This window comes from Oenanthe melanoleuca, chromosome 17 (genome assembly GCF_029582105.1).
Source record: "Oenanthe melanoleuca isolate GR-GAL-2019-014 chromosome 17, OMel1.0, whole genome shotgun sequence".
In the NCBI taxonomy this organism is placed as follows: Eukaryota; Metazoa; Chordata; class Aves; order Passeriformes; family Muscicapidae; genus Oenanthe; species Oenanthe melanoleuca.
In genome coordinates, this window is record NC_079350.1 from 5,890,483 (window position 1) to 5,911,800 (window position 21,318).

Consider the following 21,318-nt stretch of genomic DNA (forward strand, 5'->3'; position numbering starts at 1 on the left):
CGAGCGCCATAGGAGGGTGGGCGCCAAGAGGGGGGGAGTGAGGGCGGTGGCGCCATCTTGGTGCCGGGCAGCGCTCAAAATGGCGCCGGCCTTAAAGGAGCCGCTTCAGCTCCAGCCGGCGCTGAGAGCATCCAGCTGCTGTGAAGTTTGTGGTGCCTGAAAAAAGTGATTCACTCGTAGTTATTTTTACTTGTCTGACGTAATGGAGGACGCTGTGCAGCTTAATTTATTTTTAAATTCGTAAAGGATGGTTCAAAGGCATTTGTTGGAATTTTATTCGTGTACAGCAGGCGGTTCTGAGTGGGTAAGTGCAGATAATTTTAACTTGTATACACCAGTGACATGTGTAACAATAAAATAAGTTTATCTGTGGCTTTCTAGGAATATTATAAATCTTAGCAACTTCCTGTAGCCACAGGCACAGGACCTGTATCAGAGGAGTGGGATCCCAGTGCCAGGACATAGTGCTGTAGACTCTTATTGGCCCAGTGCAATAGCTGCTTTTTTTTTTTTTTTAAACTCAAAGCTAATTAAGAATTGTTCATATCCAGATGCATTTCTTAAATTAAAATAACCTGAAGAAAAAGAGGGCCATAACTTTCCTTGAGTTTTACAGTAAAAAGTACAAGGTCAGATGTGTCCTTTACATCACTGACCTCATCCAGAAATTTCTGCTCAATTTTGAGAGGGCTTTAAGGTGAAGTTTCATGATACTCTTGGACCAATATAAAATGTAAATCCTGACAGGGAAGGTGAGGGCTTGTGTCCATCCCTTTTTCTCCCTGCCCCTTCCTGCCCACATCTGCTGTTCCTTTCAGGACCTTGTGCCCTCACATCCAACCCGACCCAGGTCCAGCTCATGGACTGGACAGAAAATTGGCCACTCTTCCACCAAACTGGCTTTTTGCTAATATATCTAATCAAATGAGCTCAGTTCAGGGGCAAATAACAACCAGGGAAAGCACAAGGCTGGTGGAGAAAAGGCCACAGAGCCATTTGATGACTCTGGGTGTGACGTGAATATTCTTACAGAACCAAGTTTTCCTTCCATCTGTTTGTTTCAGTGTTTGTGTTAAACAGAAATTGAGAAAACAGAGTTTTCCTCTCCCTGTGGACATTCCCTCCTGCTTAATCACCTCAGGGATGCCTGTGGGATGTCGGGCTGGGATTGGGAACCTTTGGCACAGCGGATGCAGCCGCTTCCTTTCCCCATGGCTCACTTTTTCCTGCTGTGAAAGGGAGACAGAAATCATTCAGATGATCCTGACTCATCAGTGCAGGTCAAGCCTTGTCACAAAAGGAACAGGGAAGAGAGGGCACTTTTCTCTCAACATCTCACTGCAGCACCTGTGAGCTCGCAAACACTGATGGGAGAGTTCAGCTCCTGCATCCCTGAAATCGCTGCTATCCCTGCCTGGCCACAGCCAGGATCTGTGTCCAGGATCCACAGCCATGATCTGTGTGCAGGGATTCCTCAGCCCAGGATCTGTGTCCAGGGATTCTACAGCCAGGATCTGTGTGAAGGGATTCCTCAGCTCAGGATCTGCTCTAGGCTGTGTCGTGGCAGGAGGACTTTACACTTATCCCTTTCCTTCTCTAATAATATTAAGCCTGCAGGATGAAATTTTTGAGAGGATTTTGACTGAAAAATTCATTTTTCAAAAATGACCAACGGCTTCACTCAAAAGGAAGTACTCTGCCACTGCCATGCTAAAGTTTTTACACCCAAACCATAAAAAAAATAAAAAAATGCCGCAATGGTAATGCCAGCATGAGCTTCCAGCTGAACAACAGACTGGGATATTTCCCCGGACGGCCAAACCCCTCAGAACCTTTCCCGGTAGGATTTTCCTTCCTGCGGCCCCTCCCAGGAAGTCCCAGCCGCCGATGAAGCTTTGGGGCCGGGCAGAAGGGAGGATGTGTGCCCGGGCAGCCCGGCCGGCTGTGCCAGCCTTTGCAGCCTAAAGCAGCTCAGCCCAGCTCCATGTAAGTTGGATTTGTCCCCGCTGTCCCTCCGGCAGCTGCTTTGTCCCCAGTGTCAGCTCCTGCTGTCCTCCCGGGGCACATCCAGGGACAGCCGTGTCCCCAAAGCCTCCCTGTCCTGCTGTCCTCCCGGGGCACATCCAGGGACAGCCGTGTCCCCAAAGCCTCCCTGGTGCACCCCCGAGCTGCCCGGGGGGGCTTGAGGAGCCCCGGGATGGAGGGGACGGCTGGAGCTGGTGAGTGACCAGTCCCCGAGGTGACCTTCGGGTTGTCACCTCCTAAATCCTCTGCTCAGTCCAGTGTCCCCATCCAGAGTGAGCAGCTGCTCCCTGGTGCTGCTCCCCAGCCCTGTGCACAGCGCTGTGGTTTGCTGCCCTCTCATAAAGCCTTTTTACTGCCACACTTTGATTCTGTCCCCTGCAGGGTAGGTCCCCTCATTCCAGGACTCCTTTGCTTTGCACCTCAAAGGAGTGTCCCCCCACATCTCAGTGTCATGCAAGCACAAGGTGGAGATTTCAGAGCCATGAGCAATATGATGCTCTGGTTTCCCATTTTTCCATAAATTGTGCTATTTTTTCCCACTTGGCAAACAGATGTGAAACCCCACTGGTCTCGGTTGGCAGCTGCTTTGCACTTTTTTTAGAAATAAAAAATGCAGAACACTGGGGACTCAGATCCTGCATGTAAGGATGGAAAGTGCCCTTAGGAGTACTGAGAGCTTACCTGTGGGCAGGTCAGCTTCAAACCTGTTTTAATTAATTTTTTAGCAGATGGGTAAATTAATGCATGGCTGGTTATAATAAAGGTGCATGCATCCTCTAGCCTCGATGCTTTTATCTCAAGTACCTGACAAAACATTTACTTATTTTAGTTTAAATACTGCATGTTTAAGTAATGCTGTTGAATAGTAGAAGGAACCTGAGGTGAAGGAATAGGCTGCATTTTAGACACAGAAATCAATTTGTTTAGGGCCTTGAAGGAAAAATAATCACCAAAATAATTTTAGAGATAAAAGGTGGCATCCTGTTAATTTGAACAAAACTTCTGATTAAACCTGCAGCAGCTGAGAGGCCAGAAATTCTCTGTATGGGCCAGGAAGGTGAAGGTGCTGCAAGGGAGGAAGGGCAGAGGCACGAGTTACCTGGGCTCAGTGACACTGGATGGGGAGCTGATGCTGAGTACCAAATTCCCAGAGGTTGCTTTCCCTGGTGTCCATACCACTGCCATGGGTGCAAAGTGTGGGAAGCCTGTGTTAGGAGAGAGGGGGCAGAAGTCATGGTTGCCTTTGTGATCCTGATTCTGTGTGTCATGGGCACAAAGTACAGCTCCAGCACTGTTGGACATTGCAGGGACAACACACAGAGCAGCTCGTTTTGCCTTTTCTTCTCTGTGGCAGAACAGCCTGTGCTTTGGGTCTGCCCCATCCCAGGTACGTTTGCTTTAACCCTGTGGAGCAGCTCTCAGGCCTCTCCTTTGTTGAATTTGGGAATTGCAGGTCTGTACCTGTAGGAGTGAGGCAGCAGGAGCTGTGGCATGCTCAGGAGAGCGGGACCGTCCCTGCGTCACTTCTGGCTGGAGAGGAACAGCGGTGCTGGACATAGCTCCTGCTCCAGAGAGGTATGGAGTGCCCAGTGGGACTGTTCCTGGCTGGCAGCCTGCCCAGGGCAGCTCACCTTGGCAGCAAGAGCAGACAGCACATCAGGAAAAGCCACTTTGGTGCAATTTCCTCTGTACCTGCTTATTTCCAGGGAGCATTTTCAAAGATCTTCATAAGTAAGGGGATATCCTTCATAGAGAAGGCTCCTTGTTTGTGGGGTTGCTTCATCTTATTGTCTCTACTTGAGCCTTTTGGCTTGCAAAGTACTTGGAAAATGTCAGCATCCACTCAGAGATCCCAACATACAAGGCAGTCACACAGCAGAGAGTCACTGGTGGAAGTTCATGGATGTCAACTCTTCTGCATTGACACTCAGCTCTCCTGTGTGGCTGCCAGGCAAACTGCACCTTCTGTCTGGGGTCCAGAACAGGCTGAACCAGGTTTGAGAGCTGCATGGTCCTGAGCCTGTGTTGCTTTCCATGGCAGCATCACACACAGGCTGGGGATAGGATGAGATGAAGGGGACATCAGATAAAAAAGTATTTGTTATTTCTGTTCCTGAAGCAGACAAGGCCTTTCCTCAGAACTGTGAATTTCAAGGCTTGAGGCACGTTCTTCCCACTGATCCCCATCACACTTGGTCATCTATTAAATTCTCTGACCTGCAGTAGCCCCACCTTGCAAGAACAGCACTGGAGCTGTTAATATTTTACATCCAGCTATCTTTTACTTCCCAAGCCATAAATCCTTCTGCTCCCACCCAAATCAGCTCAGGCACTAGGTCTTGTGACTATAACAGCCATGAGCTTGTGCAGAAAGAGCAAAGCTGAGGGAGAGGAGAGGAGAGGAGAGGAGAGGAGAGGAGAGGAGAGGAGAGGAGAGGAGAGGAGAGGAGAGGAGAGGAGAGGAGAGGAGAGGAGAGGAGAGGAGAGGAGAGGAGAGGAGAGGAGAGGAGAGGAGAGGAGAGGAGAGGAGAGGAGAGGAGAGGAGAGGAGAGGAGAGGAGAGGAGAGGAGAGGAGAGGAGAGGAGAGGAGAGGCTGCCCTGCAGCCAGTGACTTCTGCTTGCCATTGGCTGCCTGCCTGGCACCAGGGTGGAGCAGAGTCCACCTGGTGCCCTCTGAAACACAGGGCTCCTCTGCAGTGTGTTTGCAGAGACCTCTGGTAAGGGCTGAAGCTGTATAAAAATCTAAGGACCTCAGCACAAAATATCCTTGGAGCACTACCCAAATTCTGGTGCAGTGCTGTGGGAACAGCAGAGGGGAGCAGGTAAGTCCTGCTGCAGCTGAGTGCCGGGAGGGGGCTGACCTGGTATCTGCCCCCCCCCATCCTGCCATGGCAGAGCACAGACCCCTCCACTTCCCAGCTCGACATCTCACCTCAGCTGCTTTCACATGCCTTCCTTGTTCCAAGCCAAATGTATTTTATTTGCTATGGTGAAAATTGTTTTCTTGACTCACTGCTTCGGGGCTGCCCTCCTTGTGCCCCCACACTGGCTCTTCCTGGTGCACTGAGCATCATTTGTCTCCAGTTTCCAGCCCCTTTTCTGTCTAGGTACCTTTTCCCTGCACTGTTGAGTTATTAAATTCTCTCTCTGCCACTTTTCATCATCCTCGTGATGAATTCCCCATAAAGCACATCTAACTTCCTCCCACTGTGCTTATCCAGCTGGAAGGAGGGTTTTGCTTTCAGTGTTTCCTGCTGTCTTTCTTTCCACTCCCCTGAGCTATGATGTACATGGAAATTACAAACCAGTCATGGCATGGTACCTCAGTGTCTCTTATATCACACTGGCCTCTGTGACTGCTCTGGCCTGTTCCCAGTTCCTGCTTGGGTTTGACATGAACTTTAAATAGAAAACTCTGCACATTTTATAGGATTTAGAGCAAGCCCCCTCACCAAGCGCTTCATCAGGACAGAAGAGTATCTACTTCTGCTACTTCAGAGAGCAGCATGGAGTAAAATAGTTTGCTCTTCTAGGAAAAGGGGGTATTTCATGGCTTGTAGAGTAAGATGGAGAGGTCATGGAAGGTAAAAGGCTGAGGTCTGGGGTCCTTGGCCTGGCTATTACAGCCTGGCTGAGCTTGACCCCATGACTAATCCCAGCAGGTAATGAGGTTTAAGGCATTACCACTTTCCCAGTGAGCTTCTCTTGTTCATATATTTTCCCATATCTTGTTGAAACTTGTAAGTGACAGCAGAAACCGTTGCAACAGTATTACTGCTCCAAGGTCAGTCAGGAAGCCCATGGAGCATTACTAAAGGGCACACCTTTTGTTGGGAAAAACTTCTCTGGGGAGGCCACAGCCACTTTGTGGCTTCATTTAAAAGCTTCAAACTCACTTTTTTCTCACTCTCTGCAGGCAAAAATGTCAAAGCCAGTGCAAGCTCGGAGGCTGGAGGGAATAGATAAAAATATCTGGTAAGTTAAAAGAATATCTGGTTTACCCAGGTGGTAAAAGTGGTTTTAGGCATCCTAAAAACAGATTGAAACCACAGTAGCCACACAGCATGGAGCAGAAGTTTCCCTTAACTGCTTTGCATGTATTCAGGAAGCACATCAGAGAAAGTTTGTCCCAGAAGACTTTACTGTGAGTCAGTTGTGTACCTGCAGCTCTCACTTTATGATGTATCAGGTGTTTTGCACCACTGGGCAGGCAGAAGCATCACTCTCCCTCTGACCCATCCACCCAAATGATCCCAGTGGCATCCAAATCTGAGCCAAGAGTTTGCTGCAGACTGGTTGGGTGTGCAAGGTGAGAGGCAGGTGAAGGGCTGCTGTAAATGCCATTACCATCCTGCCAGGCACAATGTGGCACTGGGAAAGTTGCATGCTGGAAGAAGAGATTTAAATGGTCTTTCCCCAAGGCCCTGCTGTGCCTGGGTTTAAGCTACAAACTGCCAGTGAGCTGACTCATTTGATTTGAGATGAACAGTGAGTTCAGCCCATCTTGCCCTCTGCAGAGGCCTTCACAGTGTCTAGTTTGCTAAATTTTGCAGAGCTGAAAACTTTCCAGTCCCCTCCTGCTCTGTCCAGTGTGATCAGAAACACCACAGGCTTTCAGCTGTGACCACACACTGGCCATAGGAGCTGTTTCCTGGGAGAATAAATTAAAACCATTCCCCTAGTGCAATAGTTCATCATCCTTGGTTTAGTTGCAACAGGCCTGAAATGACCTGTTGGTCCATAGTCCTGTTTGCAGCAGGATGGCCCTGCAGGAGGGACACCAACCCCACTCCTTTCCAAAGGGATGCACACTGCTCAGACCCTCTGAAAGTGCTTTTGTTTCCCTTCTCTCCAGGGTGGAGTTTGTAAAACTGGCTACTACCTACTCCAAGGTGAACCTGGGCCAGGGCTTCCCTGACTTCCCTGCACCAGACTTTCTGACAGAGGCACTGGCGAGAGCCCTCGGCGGGGGGAACCACATGCTGCACCAGTACACCCGTGCCTTCGTGCGTGGACAGATCTCCCTCCCCAGCACCACCCCTCCCTCCCTCCCCATCAGCCCTGGCTGCTTCAGAGCTCAGCAACAAACAGGAAAATACACGAGGCAAAACACACATCCAGCCTCAACCCATTCCCTTTGTTCCCAGTAACTCCCTCCTTTACTGGGATGTTGGAAGCAGCTGGGCTGGAAGATCTCACAGGGCTCTTGGCTTCCCAGTCCTCTTCCAAGGGTTCACCCTTGGTTTAGGAGTCTTCTGCAACCCAATTCCCACCCTCCTCTCACCCCACAGGGCCACCCACCTCTGGTGAAGGTCCTAGCCCAGTTCTTTGAGAAGCTGCTTGGACGAGACCTGGATCCTATGACCAATGTGATGGTGACTGTGGGGGCATACCAAGCCCTGTTCTGCTGCTTCCAGGCTTTAGTGGATGAAGGTGATGAGGTAACCCAAGATTAGGACTTGTTGCACTGGCAGCCTTCCCCCAGGGGACCTGCAGGCTGGTTTTCATTGTCCTTTTCCAAAGCAAAACCAGTTTTATACCCATTCTGCAGTATTTGAGCTTCCAAAGGAAGGAATTATCTGCTGCAGGGCACGGCCTTATTTCTGCATAAAGCAGAATAACCCTTTTGGTTGTGAGTGGTGGTGTCCTTCCTGACATTCCCCATAGGCAATGCAGGTTCTCCATTACAGTAATTAAGGGATTAAGATGTCCTGAGGTCCTGTCCCTCCCATTGCTCTCTGCACTCTTCAGGGAAGGTCTGAGCAGGACCAGGAGGATGCTGAGATGTCCCATTCTTCCAGGTGATAATCATTGAACCCTTCTTCGACTGCTATGAGTCCATGGTGAAAATGGCTGGTGGGACACCTGTGTTTGTTCCTCTGAGACAGGTGAGTGGGTGGAGAAGGGAGGAGTCACAGCAGTCAGCAAAGAGGTGAGTGATAAACAAAGTGCAGAGGTAGCAAAGCAAACCAAGGTTACTGTGTTCTGCCTAGAATCCTCCAAAAGATGGAAAATTGATGTCTAGTGCAGACTGGCAGCTGGACCCAGCTGAACTGGCTTCTAAATTCAGTGAGCGGACTAAAGCCATCGTCCTGAACTCACCCAACAACCCTCTGGGCAAGGTAAGCCTGCTGGCCATGCTGGGCCCTGGAAGCTGCTGGGATGCTGCAGCCACACTTGCAGTGCAGCAGTGATTCAACCTGCCTTGCACACAAGGGGAGTGGGTGTTGTGGGGGCACCACATGCTGTGCTCAGTCTCCTGGTGTTTTTAAGCCTTGTTTTTGGTGCCAGCTGTGCTTTTGCCCTGTTAGACCTCTGCAGGTAGCTCCTGCCCCCCTGGCATGGGAGATGGTCCAGGAGGACACATACAACCTTCAGGGACAAGTAGAGACAGGCAGGGGCTCAGAAATGCTCCTGCTGCATCTGTGCCTCACTCTGTGCCTGCTGCAGGTGTTCAGCCGCGGGGAGCTGGGGCTGATTGCAGAGCTGTGTGTGAAGCACGACGTGCTGTGCATCAGCGACGAGGTGTACGAGTGGCTGGTCTACGACGGGAAGCAGCACATCCGCATCGGTACGGGGCGGGGCGGGGCGGGGCTGCTCGGGGCAGGGAACGGGCATTTCACCGGCGGCCCCTGGAGTCCCGGAGCTGCCTGCATGCACAGCTGTACTAGGCTGAATATCCCATTGGAGGTGTTTTGCTGCACTTCAATCTCAGCCTCCAAACCAGGTGCTAAACAGAAGCTCTGACTTCAAAGCCAGTCAGAGGGGAGATCTAGAACAAAAAGCCCCTTGGCTCCAATGAAACTGTTTTTGCCCTATGCTGTGTAAAGCCACAGTTTTCTGAGTCTCTAGTTTCAGGAAATCCATCTCAACACGATTTCAGCCTGTTCTTCCAGCTGGAATAACATGCCATCACCTTGATGCAGGGTGATGGTGCTTGGCATCTCGGAGAGCCCCTGGGGCTGGGTACATGCCTGCAAAAATGCTTAATTGAAAGGAGATGCTCTTGAGAAACCTGGCTGCCTGCTTGGGAAGTGCTTTGGGGCTCACCCAGGTGAAAGATATGCTGTGAACACAAGTTCACTGTGGATTATGGTGGACAGAGAGCTCCCAGGTGCCATTAATGCAGCCGAGAAAGAAGCATGCTGAGCTCTGCCATTGGGGTTTCTCTCCTTTCATTGCCAGCCAGCTTGCAGGGGATGTGGGACCGCACGGTGACCATTGGGAGTGCTGGGAAGACCTTCAGTGCCACTGGATGGAAGGTGAATATCCCATGGGGCACCTCGTTGTGTCCCTGTCCCCATCCCTGTCCCTTTGCTGTAACACAGCACTGGGGACACTGCGGCCACGCTCAGCTTTGAGCCTCAGGGTCTGAAAGTACCAGAGGTGTTTCATGGAAGTTCTGTCTAGAAAATACAATGAAACCAACATAGGCACAGAAAAGAGAGCCCAAGCAGGTACCCAGAGACTCACCATCTTCCCCCTTCTCTCCTGGCTGCAGGTGGGCTGGGTTGTGGGACCCGACAGGCTGCTGCAGCACCTCCGTACTGTGCACCAGAACTCAGTGTACCACTGTGCTACTGTTGCCCAGGTAAGGCAGCTCTCTGCACCTGGACCTGCAATTCCCAAGCCCTCAGAGCAGGGGTGGATGGTCCTCTTGCTAACAGCTGATGTGAAAGGCACACACAGGTGATTTGTGGTGCCCTGGAGATGCTCCTTCTTCTTTCCCTACAGTTGCTCCATGTCTGAGATAAAGGGGAGAGTCCAGCCTACCTGGGGTGTATTCCTTATCTTGCATTGATAAATCTAAGGGGCAGTTCAGAGGGGCTGGAGGCAGAGAGCTCTCTAATCACCTGCGAATTGCAGGAACTTCAGTTCCCAAGAAAGCCCTGACCATCTTCCCACTGGGCACTGGCTCCTCTCTCCTTACAGGAGGCCGTGGCTCAGGGTTTCCAGAGGGAGCTCACACTCTATGGAAAACCAGAGAGTTACTTTGTCCAGCTGCCCAAGGAGCTGCAGCGAAAGAGAGACTGGCTGATTCAGAGCCTGGATGATGTGGGGATGAAGCCCATCATCCCTGAGGGTACCTACTTCCTGGTGGCAGACATCTCCCAGTTCAGTGAGTCACCTGCAGTCCTGCCCAGGTGGGCTGGGTGTAGGGGGTGGTGCTACTGGCAGGGACAGGAACCTGCATAAACCATCATCAAAGCAGGGATGCACTGCATGTTCCCCATCCAAGCTGCAAGGATGGGGGCTTGGGGCTCAGCTGAGGCACCTGGCAGCTGCCCCAGCCTCTGTCCTGCTGTGCTTCTCCTGCAGAATCTGATGTCCCTGATGTCCCCAACTCAGATGAGCCCTACGACTACAGATTTACAAAGTGGATGGTCAAGAACAAGGTAAATGGGTCTGGCCCTTTTTGCGGAGGGGCCTGGAGTTCACCCACACTGGGGCACAGCAGGCTGCAGGCCAGCCCCAGAGCAGGAACCTCATCTCCACGTGCTTCCTCTTGCCAGGGGCTTGCTGCCATCCCACTCTCTGCTTTCTACAGCGAGGCCCACAAGAACAACTACACCAATTTCATCCGGTTCTGCTTTGCAAAGGTGAGATACATGACAGCACTAAGGAAGGCAAGGTTGGGACTAATAATCAGGGCTGCTTTAATGAGGAAATGCCAAGAAGAAATGCAGGATTGGAGCCCCACCATGGCATCCCACCTGGAGCAACCACTCCTCCAGACACATGAGCTGAGCTGGGGGCAGCAGATGTGCCAGGGCCATCCTAAACTTTGTCCCATCAGCATCCTACATTTCTTGGCCAAGGAAGGGACTCTCTAGGTGCCCCTTTAGCTGCCCAGTGACTGTGCCTGTCTCATACTAAACCTGCAAAGCTCCAGAATGAGAACAGGATTTTTGTATCAACAATGGCTGCAGTGAAGGGGAGTAGGATTTGGCTGGGGGCCATTGACCAAACCTGTGGTATTTTTTAGGAGGAAGCTACACTGAAGGCAGCAAATGACATATTGCAAAAATGGAAACAGGAGAAAACCAGCTCCTAAATACACTGAGATAACCAGGCTCTCCTTGGTCCTCATCTGTCCTGACTGCTCTTCTTCACTTGTCTACAAATTTTGATATATTCTTACTTCAATGCTTTCAACAACATTTTCTGTCAGACAAATGGTTAAGTTTTCCAGGCCCAGGACCTGGGGGATATTTTCAGTCACTGTGAAATGATTTCAAGAAGTGAGATTTTGTGTGCACTGACAGTATTTGACGTTTCTTACATGTAAAAACTTTGCTAATCGGTTCTGGGATACATCCAGGTGGGGATGGCTCCTGGGATCTATCTCACCACCAAATTCTGAGAAGGTGTTTCAGGACCTACCTTTAAGGCCATGCTGGAGGGTTAGTGTGGCTTGTCTTGCTCCACATCCCCACTCAGGGCACCCATTTCCACTGGCACTCACATTCCCACAGGACTAGCCAGTATCACCAGCCATCAGTAAGGTGACTCCTGTGATCCTGACAATGACAAACCCAGTGAAATGATCATACACTATTTTCCCAGTATTTTTTTTCTGTGCATTTCTGGGGAAGATAACCACACAATTGGTTTCCCCCCAGGAAACAGGCTTTCACCAGTAGCCTGGCTATTGTCAAACCTTCCAAATTACTCCTGGCACTTTCTCAGGGTTTGGCAGCATCATCCAGGCTGCAGAGCAAAACCTTCTCTGGGCTTTGACAAATGCATACAGTGGCAGGGGAGACTGGGCACCATGGCCTTGGCTGCTCCTACTGCTGGTGGGGTAACATGAGCAATTCTGGAGAGGTAATTCTTGCATCAGCATTGATTTCAGCATGGATAAGAGTGTAAAACATCATCATCAACCACAGAGGAGATGTGTGCAACAGACTGTGCAATGAGTGTTTGCAGCAGTTAAATTATTAAAGTGGAATTACTGCAGTCATGGAAGAGTAAATGTAATGACTGCAGGGCTGATGGAGCTGTCCTTGAGAGCTGCCTCATCTGTGCTGGGGCCTGTGATGGTGGCTACTCGTCCCACTCAGGCTGGTGGGGAGAGCTCAGTAGGTTTTCCAGATTGGGCTGCAGCTGGTGATCCAGTACCCCTGGAGGCAGAGCTGGAGGCCAGCAGGAGGGAGGGTGAGAGGGAAGGAGGCAAAAAGCCACCTGCCTTTCCTGGTGTCCCATCTCACCTTGCTCAGCTGGGTGGGTGAGGGTGCGCTGGAAGCCCTTTTGCATCCATATATGTGCCGAACGTGGTGACAAAATCAGCAACCACTGAAACAGAGAAAGAACCGTGCAATTATATTGTTAACATAAAGATTAATTGCAACACCCCCACATACGTGGGCTCTTATCTAGGCCGTGACACAGCCTGCAAAGGGCAGGGTGCATCTACCTATCGTCCAGAATGCATGCAGGGCTTGTGCAAACACGAGTACTCACATTTTACACACGTACACCCCCCTCACACTCATAAATACATACTCTCATAAATACATACACACCCCACATGGGAATTTTGAACTTCCTCGGCGCCCCGGGCTGCGCTCCGCAGTCCTCACAGGTCACCCATCCTCCCGCGGAACGCGACCGACCCTGCTTAGCTCCGTTGCCACGCGGGCCGGTTAAACGCTGCCCACGTGACCTCCAGGCTCCTTCCCTCAGGGGCGGGGTCTGCGCCCTCAGCCAATCGGCGGCGCGGGGCGGGCCCGGCGGCGCGGGGCGGGCCCGGCGGCGCGGGGCGGGCCCGGCGGCGCGGGGCGGGCCCGGCGGCGCGGGGCGGGCCCGGCGGCGCGGGGCGGGCCCGGCGGCGCGGGGCGGGCCCGGCGGCGCGGGGCGGGCCCGGCGGCGCGGGGCGGGCCCGGCGGCGCGGGGCGGGCCCGGCGGCGCGGGGAAGATGGCGGACACCGGGAGCAGCGTGGGGAAGCGACCTAAGTGCGCGCAGGTGGGCTGGGGGCCCTGGGTCCGGGCCGCGACGCTACCCTGAGGGGAGCCCGGGCCGTGCCCCGGGCCCGGCTCTGGGGGGAGCCCGGCGGTAACGCGTGCTGTGCCCCGCAGGTTGAGGACAGGAAGGTGGACTGGCGGCGCTGGAAGCAGGAGAGTAAGGAAGGCTGGGCACACGTGGGGGCTGGGGCCGCTCCGAGCGGACACGGTGCAGTATTTAAGGCCAGGCGCTGTTCTCCGTCCCAGGGAAAGCCGAGAAGAAGAAATGGAAGGAATTGAAGCTGCTGAAGAAACTGGAGAAACAGCGGATGCGAGAGCTGGCAGAACAACAAACGCAGACGCAGGAGGAACAGAAGGAAGACAGAGGTGATGCCGCTGTGAGCCGGTGGGGAGACCTGGGTGGGAAGTGCTAGAAAACCTGGCTGGTTTTGGCAGTCAGTGTTACCTATCGATAGGAAAGGTGTGTTACTTCATAGATCCCATGTGGATCAGTCCACGTGCCCAAACAGGCACGAACACTGTGCAGCAACCACTGCACCGGAGATCTTTCTTAAGAGAAAACCTGTGATTAAATCTAAGAAACAGAAGTAGCCCTTCCCCTCCACAAGCGCAGCTGCACAATAACGTGCTGCTGCCGCTCAGCTGCCCGGCCGTGTCTCTGCTCCCCAGGCCGGCTGCACACGCTGAGCGTGGCCCTGCCCGGCTCCATCCTCAACAACGCGCAGTCGCTGGAGCTGCGCACGTACCTGGCGGGACAGATCGGCCGCGCCTGCACCGTCTTCTGCGTGGATGAGATCGTGGTGTTCGACGACCAGGGGGAGGACGTGAGGTGAGGCAAACACTGAAGGAGAGCATGCCTAGATTAGATTTTAGGAAGGCATTCCTCGCTGTGATGGTGGTGAGGCCCTGGTACAGCTTTCCCAGAGAGGTGTCCAAGGCCAGGTTGGACAGGGCTTGGAGCAATCTGGGATACTGGAAGGTGTCCCTGTTCATGACAGGAGGTGGAACAAGATGATCTTTTAAGGTCCTTTCCAACCCACGCCATTCTATGACTCTGAAGGAAGAGCCATCTTGTTCTGCACAGTATTTCCTCTCAGCTTTCTGTTCCTTCATTCTTTTATTAAGCTAAGGCCAAGAAGGAACTGCATGTACCTCTCCCCAGTACCAGGATTACAGGGACCACTACACCCCAGGAAAAAAGATGTTGACTGAACTGCCCTGGCAGCTCAGATCATTTATCCCAACATGGGGTTGACAAAGCAACAGGAGGCAGAGTTCTCCTGCACCCTTAAACCTTGCTGTGAAGGGACAGGACACGGCCTGAATCCTTAGAGAAGATGCTTTGCTATCCTTCAGTTTTTCACTTGGACCTGTACATGAGTTAACTGGCTAAGCCATGCAGTCCTGGAGCATCCAGCCCGATAGCATCCAACTACCACATCACATTAATACATAAAGATCAAAAAACAAAACTGAGAAAGATACTTAACTTATTGAGAGACTTCCAAGGATGATTTGCTAAGAGACTGCCTCTGGAGCAGCTCTTTACAAAGGTTCGAAGGGAGGGATGTGCTGCTATTGTCAGATTAAGAAGCAAGGCTTGCTATTCTGGAGACCTGACCAATCTCATGCCAAATTAACAAGCTGCTTGCTTTCACTTTCAGGACCGTGGAAGGGCATTTTGAAGGAATTGGGAGGAAAGGCAAGGCCTGTGTGCAGCTGGCTCGGATCCTGCAGTACTTGGAGTGCCCTCAGTAAGTTTGCTTTTCTCTATACTCAGCTCCTTTGAGTCAGAATAGGGCTAGAATTGAGATCCAGATTCCATAAAAATACCTTTTCACATTTCTCTGGTGACAGGTACTTGAGGAAATGCTTTTTTCCAAAACACGAAGATCTGCAGTTTGCAGGTAAGATGGAGTTGTCTCTCCTTCCTGAGCTCTGGCTCTTTGTGTGTGGAACAGCCAGGACTTTTCCCCACTTCAGTGCAGGACCTGAGAGGGGAGGAGCAGGGGAACACCTGCACCTACAGCTGTGTTTTCCTCCCAGCCCCTCTTTGCTCTGTGTTTTAGGGCTGCTCAACCCCCTGGACAGCCCCCACCACATGCGGGTGGACGAGGACTCGGAGTACCGGGAGGGCATCGTGCTGGACCGGCCAGCAAAGCCAGGCAAAGGCTCTTTAGTTAACTGTGGGATGAGGAAGGTGTGTCTCTTGCCCACAGATGCCAAAACAACTTCCCTGGTCTCTCTGGCAGATTTGAAGCAGGCAGGGTGGGCGCTGCTGTGTTTCTGAAGGCTGCAGTGGGCTGGTGGGGGGTTTAAGGCTGTTGTTGACTGATGACCAAGCCCCTGAGCCACACACAGAGCTCTTCATTCCAGCTCCAGGCCAAAACAGACCCCCACTTCCTCAAAGGATTCCCTTCCTTCCCCAAATTTCCCAGTCCTTCCAGCATGGCTGGTGCTGATGGTGACTGTCACTGCAGGAGGTGCGGATTGACAAACAGCTGAACCCTGGTCTGCGAGTCACCGTGCACCTAGAGAAGCCCCAGAACCCAGGTAATCCATGGCTCCTGTAGCATCTGTAAACTTCAGGAGCTGCTGCTCCCATATGACAGGTTTGAAAGCACCCAGCAGTTCTGCGTGTTTCCTTCACTCCATATGCAAATTTAATAACATAATTACCACACGTCCCTTGATAACTGGAAAGAACTGTTAGCCCTTTGACCAGCAGTGAATGGCCCAAACACACTCACAGGCTTTCCCAAACTCACCAAATTTCCAGAAAAAGAGAGGGTGATGTTGCACACCCAGTCAGTTCCTTGTTGCAGAGGAAGCTGCTGGCTGTGGCTGGTCAGATCTCACCAGATCACAGGGGCTGTTAAACCTCTTTGCTTTCTTTCAGAAGCCAAAGTGCGGAAAGGCACCGTGGTGTCCTCGCAGCATCCCCGGGAAGTCTCAGGCTTGTACTGGGGTTACAACGTCCGCCTGGCCTCCTGCTTGAGTGAGTGTCCACACATTCTCTGCCTCTGGGCTTCCACACAGGTCTTGGGACTAATGGCTGCACATATCTCTTTCCTAGAAATCTCCTTGTCTGAAGGGCAGCTGACACATGCAGCCAGCAGCCATGTGGCAGTCAAATGTTAGGGCTGAAATAAGGCATGAACCACCCCAGTCACCCTCCAAGACTCTGCCCTGTAACCTCCACTCACCATTGCTCCAAAAGGCTGCACAACAGCAAGAGATGAAATGGTGCTCTTTTCTGTTTCCATGATAATTATATCCCATATCATTCACATCAGAGCCAGCAGTGGAATTAGAGTTAAAGAGCCCTTGAAAATTTTTCTCCTGTCTTCTGGGTGATTGGATCTTGTGGGAAGGCTCTAAGCTGTGAGGGGGTGGTTCCTGGCTACCTGTCTTGTGCTTTGAGGAAAAGGATGGGGGAGACTCTTGCAGCAAGGGAATTATGTGGGAAAGGGGAGTCATTCTGTCTCCAGATTCACTTTGGCACTGAAAGCATCTCCTGCTGCCACCACTCAACCATAGAGTGTTTTAGCCTGTCCAGAAGGCACATGGGTGAGAACACAGCAGCAGTAACCCCAAGCTCTCTTTTCCAGGTGCTGTCTTTTCCGAGTGCCCATTCAAGGAAGGCTATGATCTCTCTATTGGGACCTCAGAGCGGGGCAGCTCAGTGGACCAGGTCACTCTGCCCTCCTTCAGGTTTGTGTCCTGCCTGCTTGGCCCAACTCAGATCTCCCAGTGAGGCTGGTGCAGGCAGCAGAGCAGGGGAAGGACCCCAGAACCAGGCCAGTCCTTTTCCTGTTTCTCCTGGTTGGTAGCAGGGACTGTCACATTGGCCAGGTGCCATGGGACTTTGGTGGGGAGGCAGCTGCAGTGGTTCACCATCAGCAGCAGACACAGCTCCCTGCTTCAGCAGCACACAGGAGCTTGGACACACACCTAGTCAGTCTGCCCTCTCACCCTGTCCTTGTGCTCTTCCCAGGCATGCCCTTGTTGTATTTGGAGGCCTTGAGGGCTTGGAAGCTGGGGTTGATGTGGACCCAAACCTGGAGGTCACCGACCCAAGTGCCTTGTTTGACTTCTACGTGAACACATGTCCCACCCAGGGCAGCAGAACCATCCGGACTGAGGTGGGGCTGCTGGCACTGGGTGTGCCCAGGGCACTGCTGCCTGTGCCTGTGGCAGTGGCACACAGGGCCCAGCTGTGCTCTGACTGACCTGGCTCTGCTGCAGGAAGCACTGCTGATCTCCCTGTCTGCACTGAGACCACACCTTGAGGAGGCTGTGAAGACACCCAGAGACAGCTGAGGGAAGGAAACCACTGACCTTGCAGCTGGGGAGGCAGCTCTTCAAACAGGGGCTACTGGGCATGTCACTCCAGGAGCCTGGTGGGACCAAGGCACAGTGTGACTGGAGCTGGCAGCACCAGGCATTCTCTGCTGCTGGGAGCAGTAAGTCTCTGCCCTCCTGCCTGCATGGTCCAGCCAAGGGCTGGTTGCTGCTTCCCAGCAGCTCGCACGAGCCTGGCAACAGGCTTGGTCTCAGCAACTCAGACATCTGGGGTGGGAATAAAGCAGTATGGAACCTCAGTTGCTGTGAAATCAGGTGTGTCTTGGTGTAGGCACACTCAGTGCCTCTGAAGTAATGTGGCCTTCAGACTGAAATTTAGAATTTGCCAAGAAGCTGTTCCTGCCTCAGCCTGACTTCCCCCAGCCCCCATTCAAGGCTTCATTCTTCCCAACAGCAGGAAGGGCTGGAGCTTCAATTGAGCCCCAGCACTAAAACACATCATCATCATCCCCTTACAGTCTGGCTCCATCTGTGATGCCTTAAGCTCTGCCTGGTGAGCTCAGACAGGAAAGCAGCTGGAAAAGTTGGCTCCATCCTCCCCTCCTCCTGCTGAGATCTTCAGAGCTTTGGTGAGAGCAGATAAGAAACAACCAATACCATGGATGTTCAAAGCTTTACTGCTAAAACCATCTTCTGAAAGAAAACAATTGTACAGCTCTTTGGCCACAGGAAGGCAGGAACTTCTCCATTACTCCCCTCCTTCCCTGTTAAACAGCAACAGTTTCTGACTTCCCTTTGTGCCTGCATGAGCCTCAGCTCCAAGGCAGTAGAGGATTAGGGACAAATTTCAGAGAGCTACTACAGTGTCAGGCCCTGAACCTCCTTCAGGGCCACTCTGGAGCCCTGCTGTTTGTCTGTGTTTCAGTTAGACACAAGGGGAAGGGTAGAGAAAAGCACAGATTTGAATCTTAATTCCCACATTTGCAACTGCACAAGGAACTGTGGTTCTGCAGTTGACTGGCAGTCCCTTGCCAGGGGTTACCTGGATTTGTTCTAGTCATGGCTCACTACTTTCCAGCTGTGATGGCTTTCAAGTTACTTGTTTTCCTGAGGATGTTTGGGACAAAGAGGAGCCCTGAGGCTCGTTCAATGCTCTCGATGGGAACCAGGAACCGTTCCAGGGGGATTTTATCATCCACAGGGCTGTTGGGCATCACGTAGGAGCGCAACTCAATCTCCCCACTCTCCTTTTCCAAGATGAGCACCTTGAAGAAATGGGTGGGGACAGCCACATTGTTCTTCCCAATCACCTGGTACTTCACATACATCTTCCCATCGGCCTCCATCCTGCACCAACAGCAACATCCCAGTTATCTCCTAGTTTGGTGTCACTCCTCAGCCCTCCAAAACCCCTAAGGAAGCCCCCACCCACAGCAGGCAGCAGCTCTGCTCCTGCAGCAGGGCTGTAAAACATGGCTGGGGCTGAGGCTACGTGACATGGCAAAAGTGAGCTGTGCATTGGGGCTGCTCCCACATCCCCTCCCTGCTGCCTCTCTTTAACAGACTTTCCAAGCTATTTCCTGCTGCTGAAGAGATCGCCACATGAGACACCTGCTCTTCGGTGCTACATGGAGATCTTTGAAAATTAAGTTGTGTCCTTAAGTGGAGAAGTCCCTGACGTTGGACCTGAAAGCTTTATTCTGCAGGGATGGGGTCTGCAGTCTAATCTGGTAATCAGCTAGTCTACTAAATTGTTAAGGACTGCAAACAAAAACCAGCTGGTTATACTGCAGCTCAGGAATTCCACTTGACTCATGAAATAATCATCTGGATGGGAAGTACATAAACTAATCCTAATCCTCAGAAGGTACCTTTCCACAGAAACTCTGTGTACAGCTGGTCTCACCTACTGAGAGGGCTCTTAGTAGATCCCTTCTGTCTGGTCCCTCAGCCCGTGTTCCTTTGCCAGCACAATACATCTTTTGGGTGCCAGTCCAGCTCAGCCCTCATGTTTACCTGGGCAGGAAGAGGGGTCCTGTGCAGACGTAGACATTCCTGTTCTTTTTTGCCAAGCTTCTGCAGTACTTCTCAAGGTTATTCCAGGCATTTTGGTTTAAATGAGGATTCTAGAAATACAACCAGTAGTCAGTTGCTGGGGTATTTCCTCTCTGTTCAGAGTAACACCACCTGCCTTTTCTGTAACACATCTCAAGACCTCCAAGCATGTTCCATATGAGATCTCCACTATCACCTCTGCTCTGGGAGCTCTGACAGCCTGGTTTGCACACCAAGGACAGAACACATTGCCTAAGGCCACAGTTTTTTGTAAGTGTTCGTCTACCTGTTTGTTTCTGCTCCTGACAGGAGCTGCACTGAACGGGTCTGTCGTTCAGGGCTTGAGAGGGACACACAGGCAGGGCGGTTTGCAGGATCCCTGCTGTAAATTCAGCAGGAAATACAGCACCTCCGAGTGCCTTCAGTCCCTCTCTGCAGGGCGGAGAGCGGGAGGCGCAAACACAGCGACGCTCCCGGGGGAATTCCTCCAGGGAGCAGCGTCCGCCCTCGAACGCGGGCAGCTCCGTTTCCCCCGCAGCCTCGGGCCGTACCTGCGGGGCGATGTTGCTCAGGTAGAAGGTGTCCCGCATGGCCTTCTGGCTCCACCGGTGGTTGGCGGCGGCCGCCAGGTGCCCGCGGTCGAAGCCGCTGCCGCGGTAGTCGGCGTTGGTGGCGCGGTGATACTCGTGCACCGAGTCGTCCTCCTGGAAGTCGCAGGCGGCGCGGTCGGAAGCGCCGCTGAGCGTGTCGCGGTTGAGCTGCTCGATGACCCAGAGCGCGCTGCGGCTCCGCGGGTCGTAGCACAGCACGTAGGACTCGCGGCTCCGCAGCTGCGCCAGCCCGGGCAGCCCGTACTTGCTGAGCTCGGTGCGCCCCGAGCCCGGCGGCGCGGGCAGGCTGGCGGCTGCCACGGCGGGCAGCACGGGCAGGCGGGCCAGCAGCCCCTCGGGCGCATCGTGCCGGTGCTCGCCGCGCTCCCGGCGGGCGAGGGCCGCGCCCAGCCCCGCGCCCACCGCCAGCGGCAGCACCCACCGGACCCGCAGCATGGCCGCTCCGCCGCGCGCCCGGCCCGCCCTTAAACGGGCCGCGCCTCAGCCCCGGGAGGCCGCTATGCTGCGGCGGCATCGCCGCTTTAAGGGGAGCGCGCACAGTGCCGGGAGCGCGCCTCGGGACACGGGGCACAAGGACACAGCCAGCGGCGGAATGCGCGCTCCCGCCGCCACCCAGGTAACACCTGTGCCAGGTGTAACCCGGGAAAGCAAAGCGCTCCTGGTGCGGAGCCAGGCTGGCTTGGCCAGGGCTCTCCGCAGCACCGCAGCGGAACCTGGAGCAGCCGTAGCCCCGACTCACACCGACAGCAGAGGTTTGCACAGACATGCGTTTAGTTAAAGGAAACGTTATAAAAATAGTGCTAGAAAAAAAGCATAAAATAAGGAGGCTTAAAGTGATGAAATGTTCACTACACCCTTTTCTGGCAGTTCTTCCCAAACCAAGTGGGGGAAAAGAAGTGTTATCTGTTCCTTTCTTTGGGGAAAGGGCATTTTACAAGACTGCTCCAAACAGCTAAAACAAAGTCACTGACATTCCTTAACGAAAAACAGCCTCTGATTCCCAAACACCCCAGACTCCCCCAAAATAACTTCTGGCCTTCATTCTGCTCAATGCCAAAGTGTGAGCAATTCTAGGTCAGGTCACAAAATTCAAAGTCAAATCAGTCTCCTGAGTGACCACCATGAGCAATTTGATCTACCTCACTGGCAAAGCCACAAAGGTCTACAAGGCTTCAACTCCAATGAGGCTCAGGTAGAGCAGACCTCTCCTTTCCAGGAAGGTTCATCCCACATCCAGCACTGTCCTGTTTTCCCTCTCAGCTGAAGGTGATATTTCCCTTTCCTTTGTCTGGCAGTAGCCCTGCCTGTGAGGAACACATGGTAAGAACTATTTAAACATTCTCAGTTCAAGTCC

General features: G+C 52.7%; 3 protein-coding genes across 7 annotated transcripts; 2 read left to right on the forward strand and 1 right to left on the reverse strand.

Annotated features, from left to right (window-relative positions):
- Nucleotides 1-65: 65 nt before the first annotated feature.
- On the forward strand, nucleotides 66-11,988 carry KYAT1 (kynurenine aminotransferase 1). 5 transcript variants are annotated; one of them, XM_056504823.1, is made up of 14 exons: nucleotides 66-304; nucleotides 3,479-3,600; nucleotides 5,942-6,000; nucleotides 6,881-7,031; nucleotides 7,317-7,466; nucleotides 7,827-7,913; nucleotides 8,019-8,147; nucleotides 8,476-8,596; nucleotides 9,211-9,287; nucleotides 9,527-9,616; nucleotides 9,958-10,144; nucleotides 10,345-10,421; nucleotides 10,539-10,625; nucleotides 11,012-11,988. In XM_056504823.1, exons 2-14 carry the CDS (start codon nucleotides 3,517-3,519, stop codon nucleotides 11,078-11,080), a joined length of 1,368 nt encoding a protein of 455 aa, XP_056360798.1. In that variant the 5' UTR covers nucleotides 66-304; nucleotides 3,479-3,516; the 3' UTR covers nucleotides 11,081-11,988. The 5 variants fall into 5 exon arrangements, with proteins under 5 accessions (XP_056360798.1, XP_056360797.1, XP_056360799.1 ...); XM_056504822.1 differs by lacking the exon at nucleotides 66-304 and adding an exon at nucleotides 1,845-1,986; XM_056504821.1 differs by lacking the exon at nucleotides 66-304 and having other exon boundaries at nucleotides 2,920-3,600.
- Nucleotides 11,989-12,906: 918 nt separating this feature from the next.
- SPOUT1 (SPOUT domain containing methyltransferase 1) lies at nucleotides 12,907-17,597 on the forward strand. The gene is made up of 12 exons (XM_056504827.1): nucleotides 12,907-12,994; nucleotides 13,108-13,150; nucleotides 13,240-13,359; nucleotides 13,663-13,822; nucleotides 14,658-14,747; nucleotides 14,851-14,900; nucleotides 15,063-15,193; nucleotides 15,474-15,546; nucleotides 15,893-15,991; nucleotides 16,605-16,707; nucleotides 16,991-17,138; nucleotides 17,242-17,597. Exons 1-12 carry the CDS (start codon nucleotides 12,947-12,949, stop codon nucleotides 17,314-17,316), a joined length of 1,140 nt encoding a protein of 379 aa, XP_056360802.1. The 5' UTR covers nucleotides 12,907-12,946; the 3' UTR covers nucleotides 17,317-17,597.
- Nucleotides 17,598-17,952: 355 nt separating this feature from the next.
- On the reverse strand, nucleotides 17,953-20,727 carry ENDOG (endonuclease G). The gene is made up of 3 exons (XM_056504828.1): nucleotides 19,905-20,727; nucleotides 19,315-19,424; nucleotides 17,953-18,645 (listed from the first exon to the last, which is right to left on the reverse strand). The coding sequence occupies exons 1-3, from the start codon at nucleotides 20,397-20,399 to the stop codon at nucleotides 18,366-18,368; spliced, it is 885 nt and encodes a 294-aa protein (XP_056360803.1). The 5' UTR covers nucleotides 20,400-20,727; the 3' UTR covers nucleotides 17,953-18,365.
- Between the last annotated feature and the right edge of the window lie 591 nt (nucleotides 20,728-21,318).

Coding starts and splice junctions, on each gene's coding strand:
- ENDOG (XM_056504828.1), bottom strand. CDS start 20,399: ATGCTGCGGGTCCGGTGGGTGCTGCCGCTGGCGGTGGGCGCGGGGCTG. Junction 19,425..19,904: donor TGAGCAACATCGCCCCGCAG/GTACGGCCCGAG, acceptor TTGTATTTCTAG/AATCCTCATTTAAACCAAAA. Junction 18,646..19,314: donor GGACCCCTCTTCCTGCCCAG/GTAAACATGAGG, acceptor CTGTTGGTGCAG/GATGGAGGCCGATGGGAAGA.
- KYAT1 (XM_056504823.1), top strand. CDS start 3,517: ATGCTCAGGAGAGCGGGACCGTCCCTGCGTCACTTCTGGCTGGAGAGG. Junction 8,597..9,210: donor GAAGCAGCACATCCGCATCG/GTACGGGGCGGG, acceptor TTTCATTGCCAG/CCAGCTTGCAGGGGATGTGG. Junction 10,626..11,011: donor TCCGGTTCTGCTTTGCAAAG/GTGAGATACATG, acceptor GGTATTTTTTAG/GAGGAAGCTACACTGAAGGC.
- SPOUT1 (XM_056504827.1), top strand. CDS start 12,947: ATGGCGGACACCGGGAGCAGCGTGGGGAAGCGACCTAAGTGCGCGCAG. Junction 13,823..14,657: donor GACCAGGGGGAGGACGTGAG/GTGAGGCAAACA, acceptor TTTCACTTTCAG/GACCGTGGAAGGGCATTTTG. Junction 14,748..14,850: donor CAGTACTTGGAGTGCCCTCA/GTAAGTTTGCTT, acceptor CTCTGGTGACAG/GTACTTGAGGAAATGCTTTT.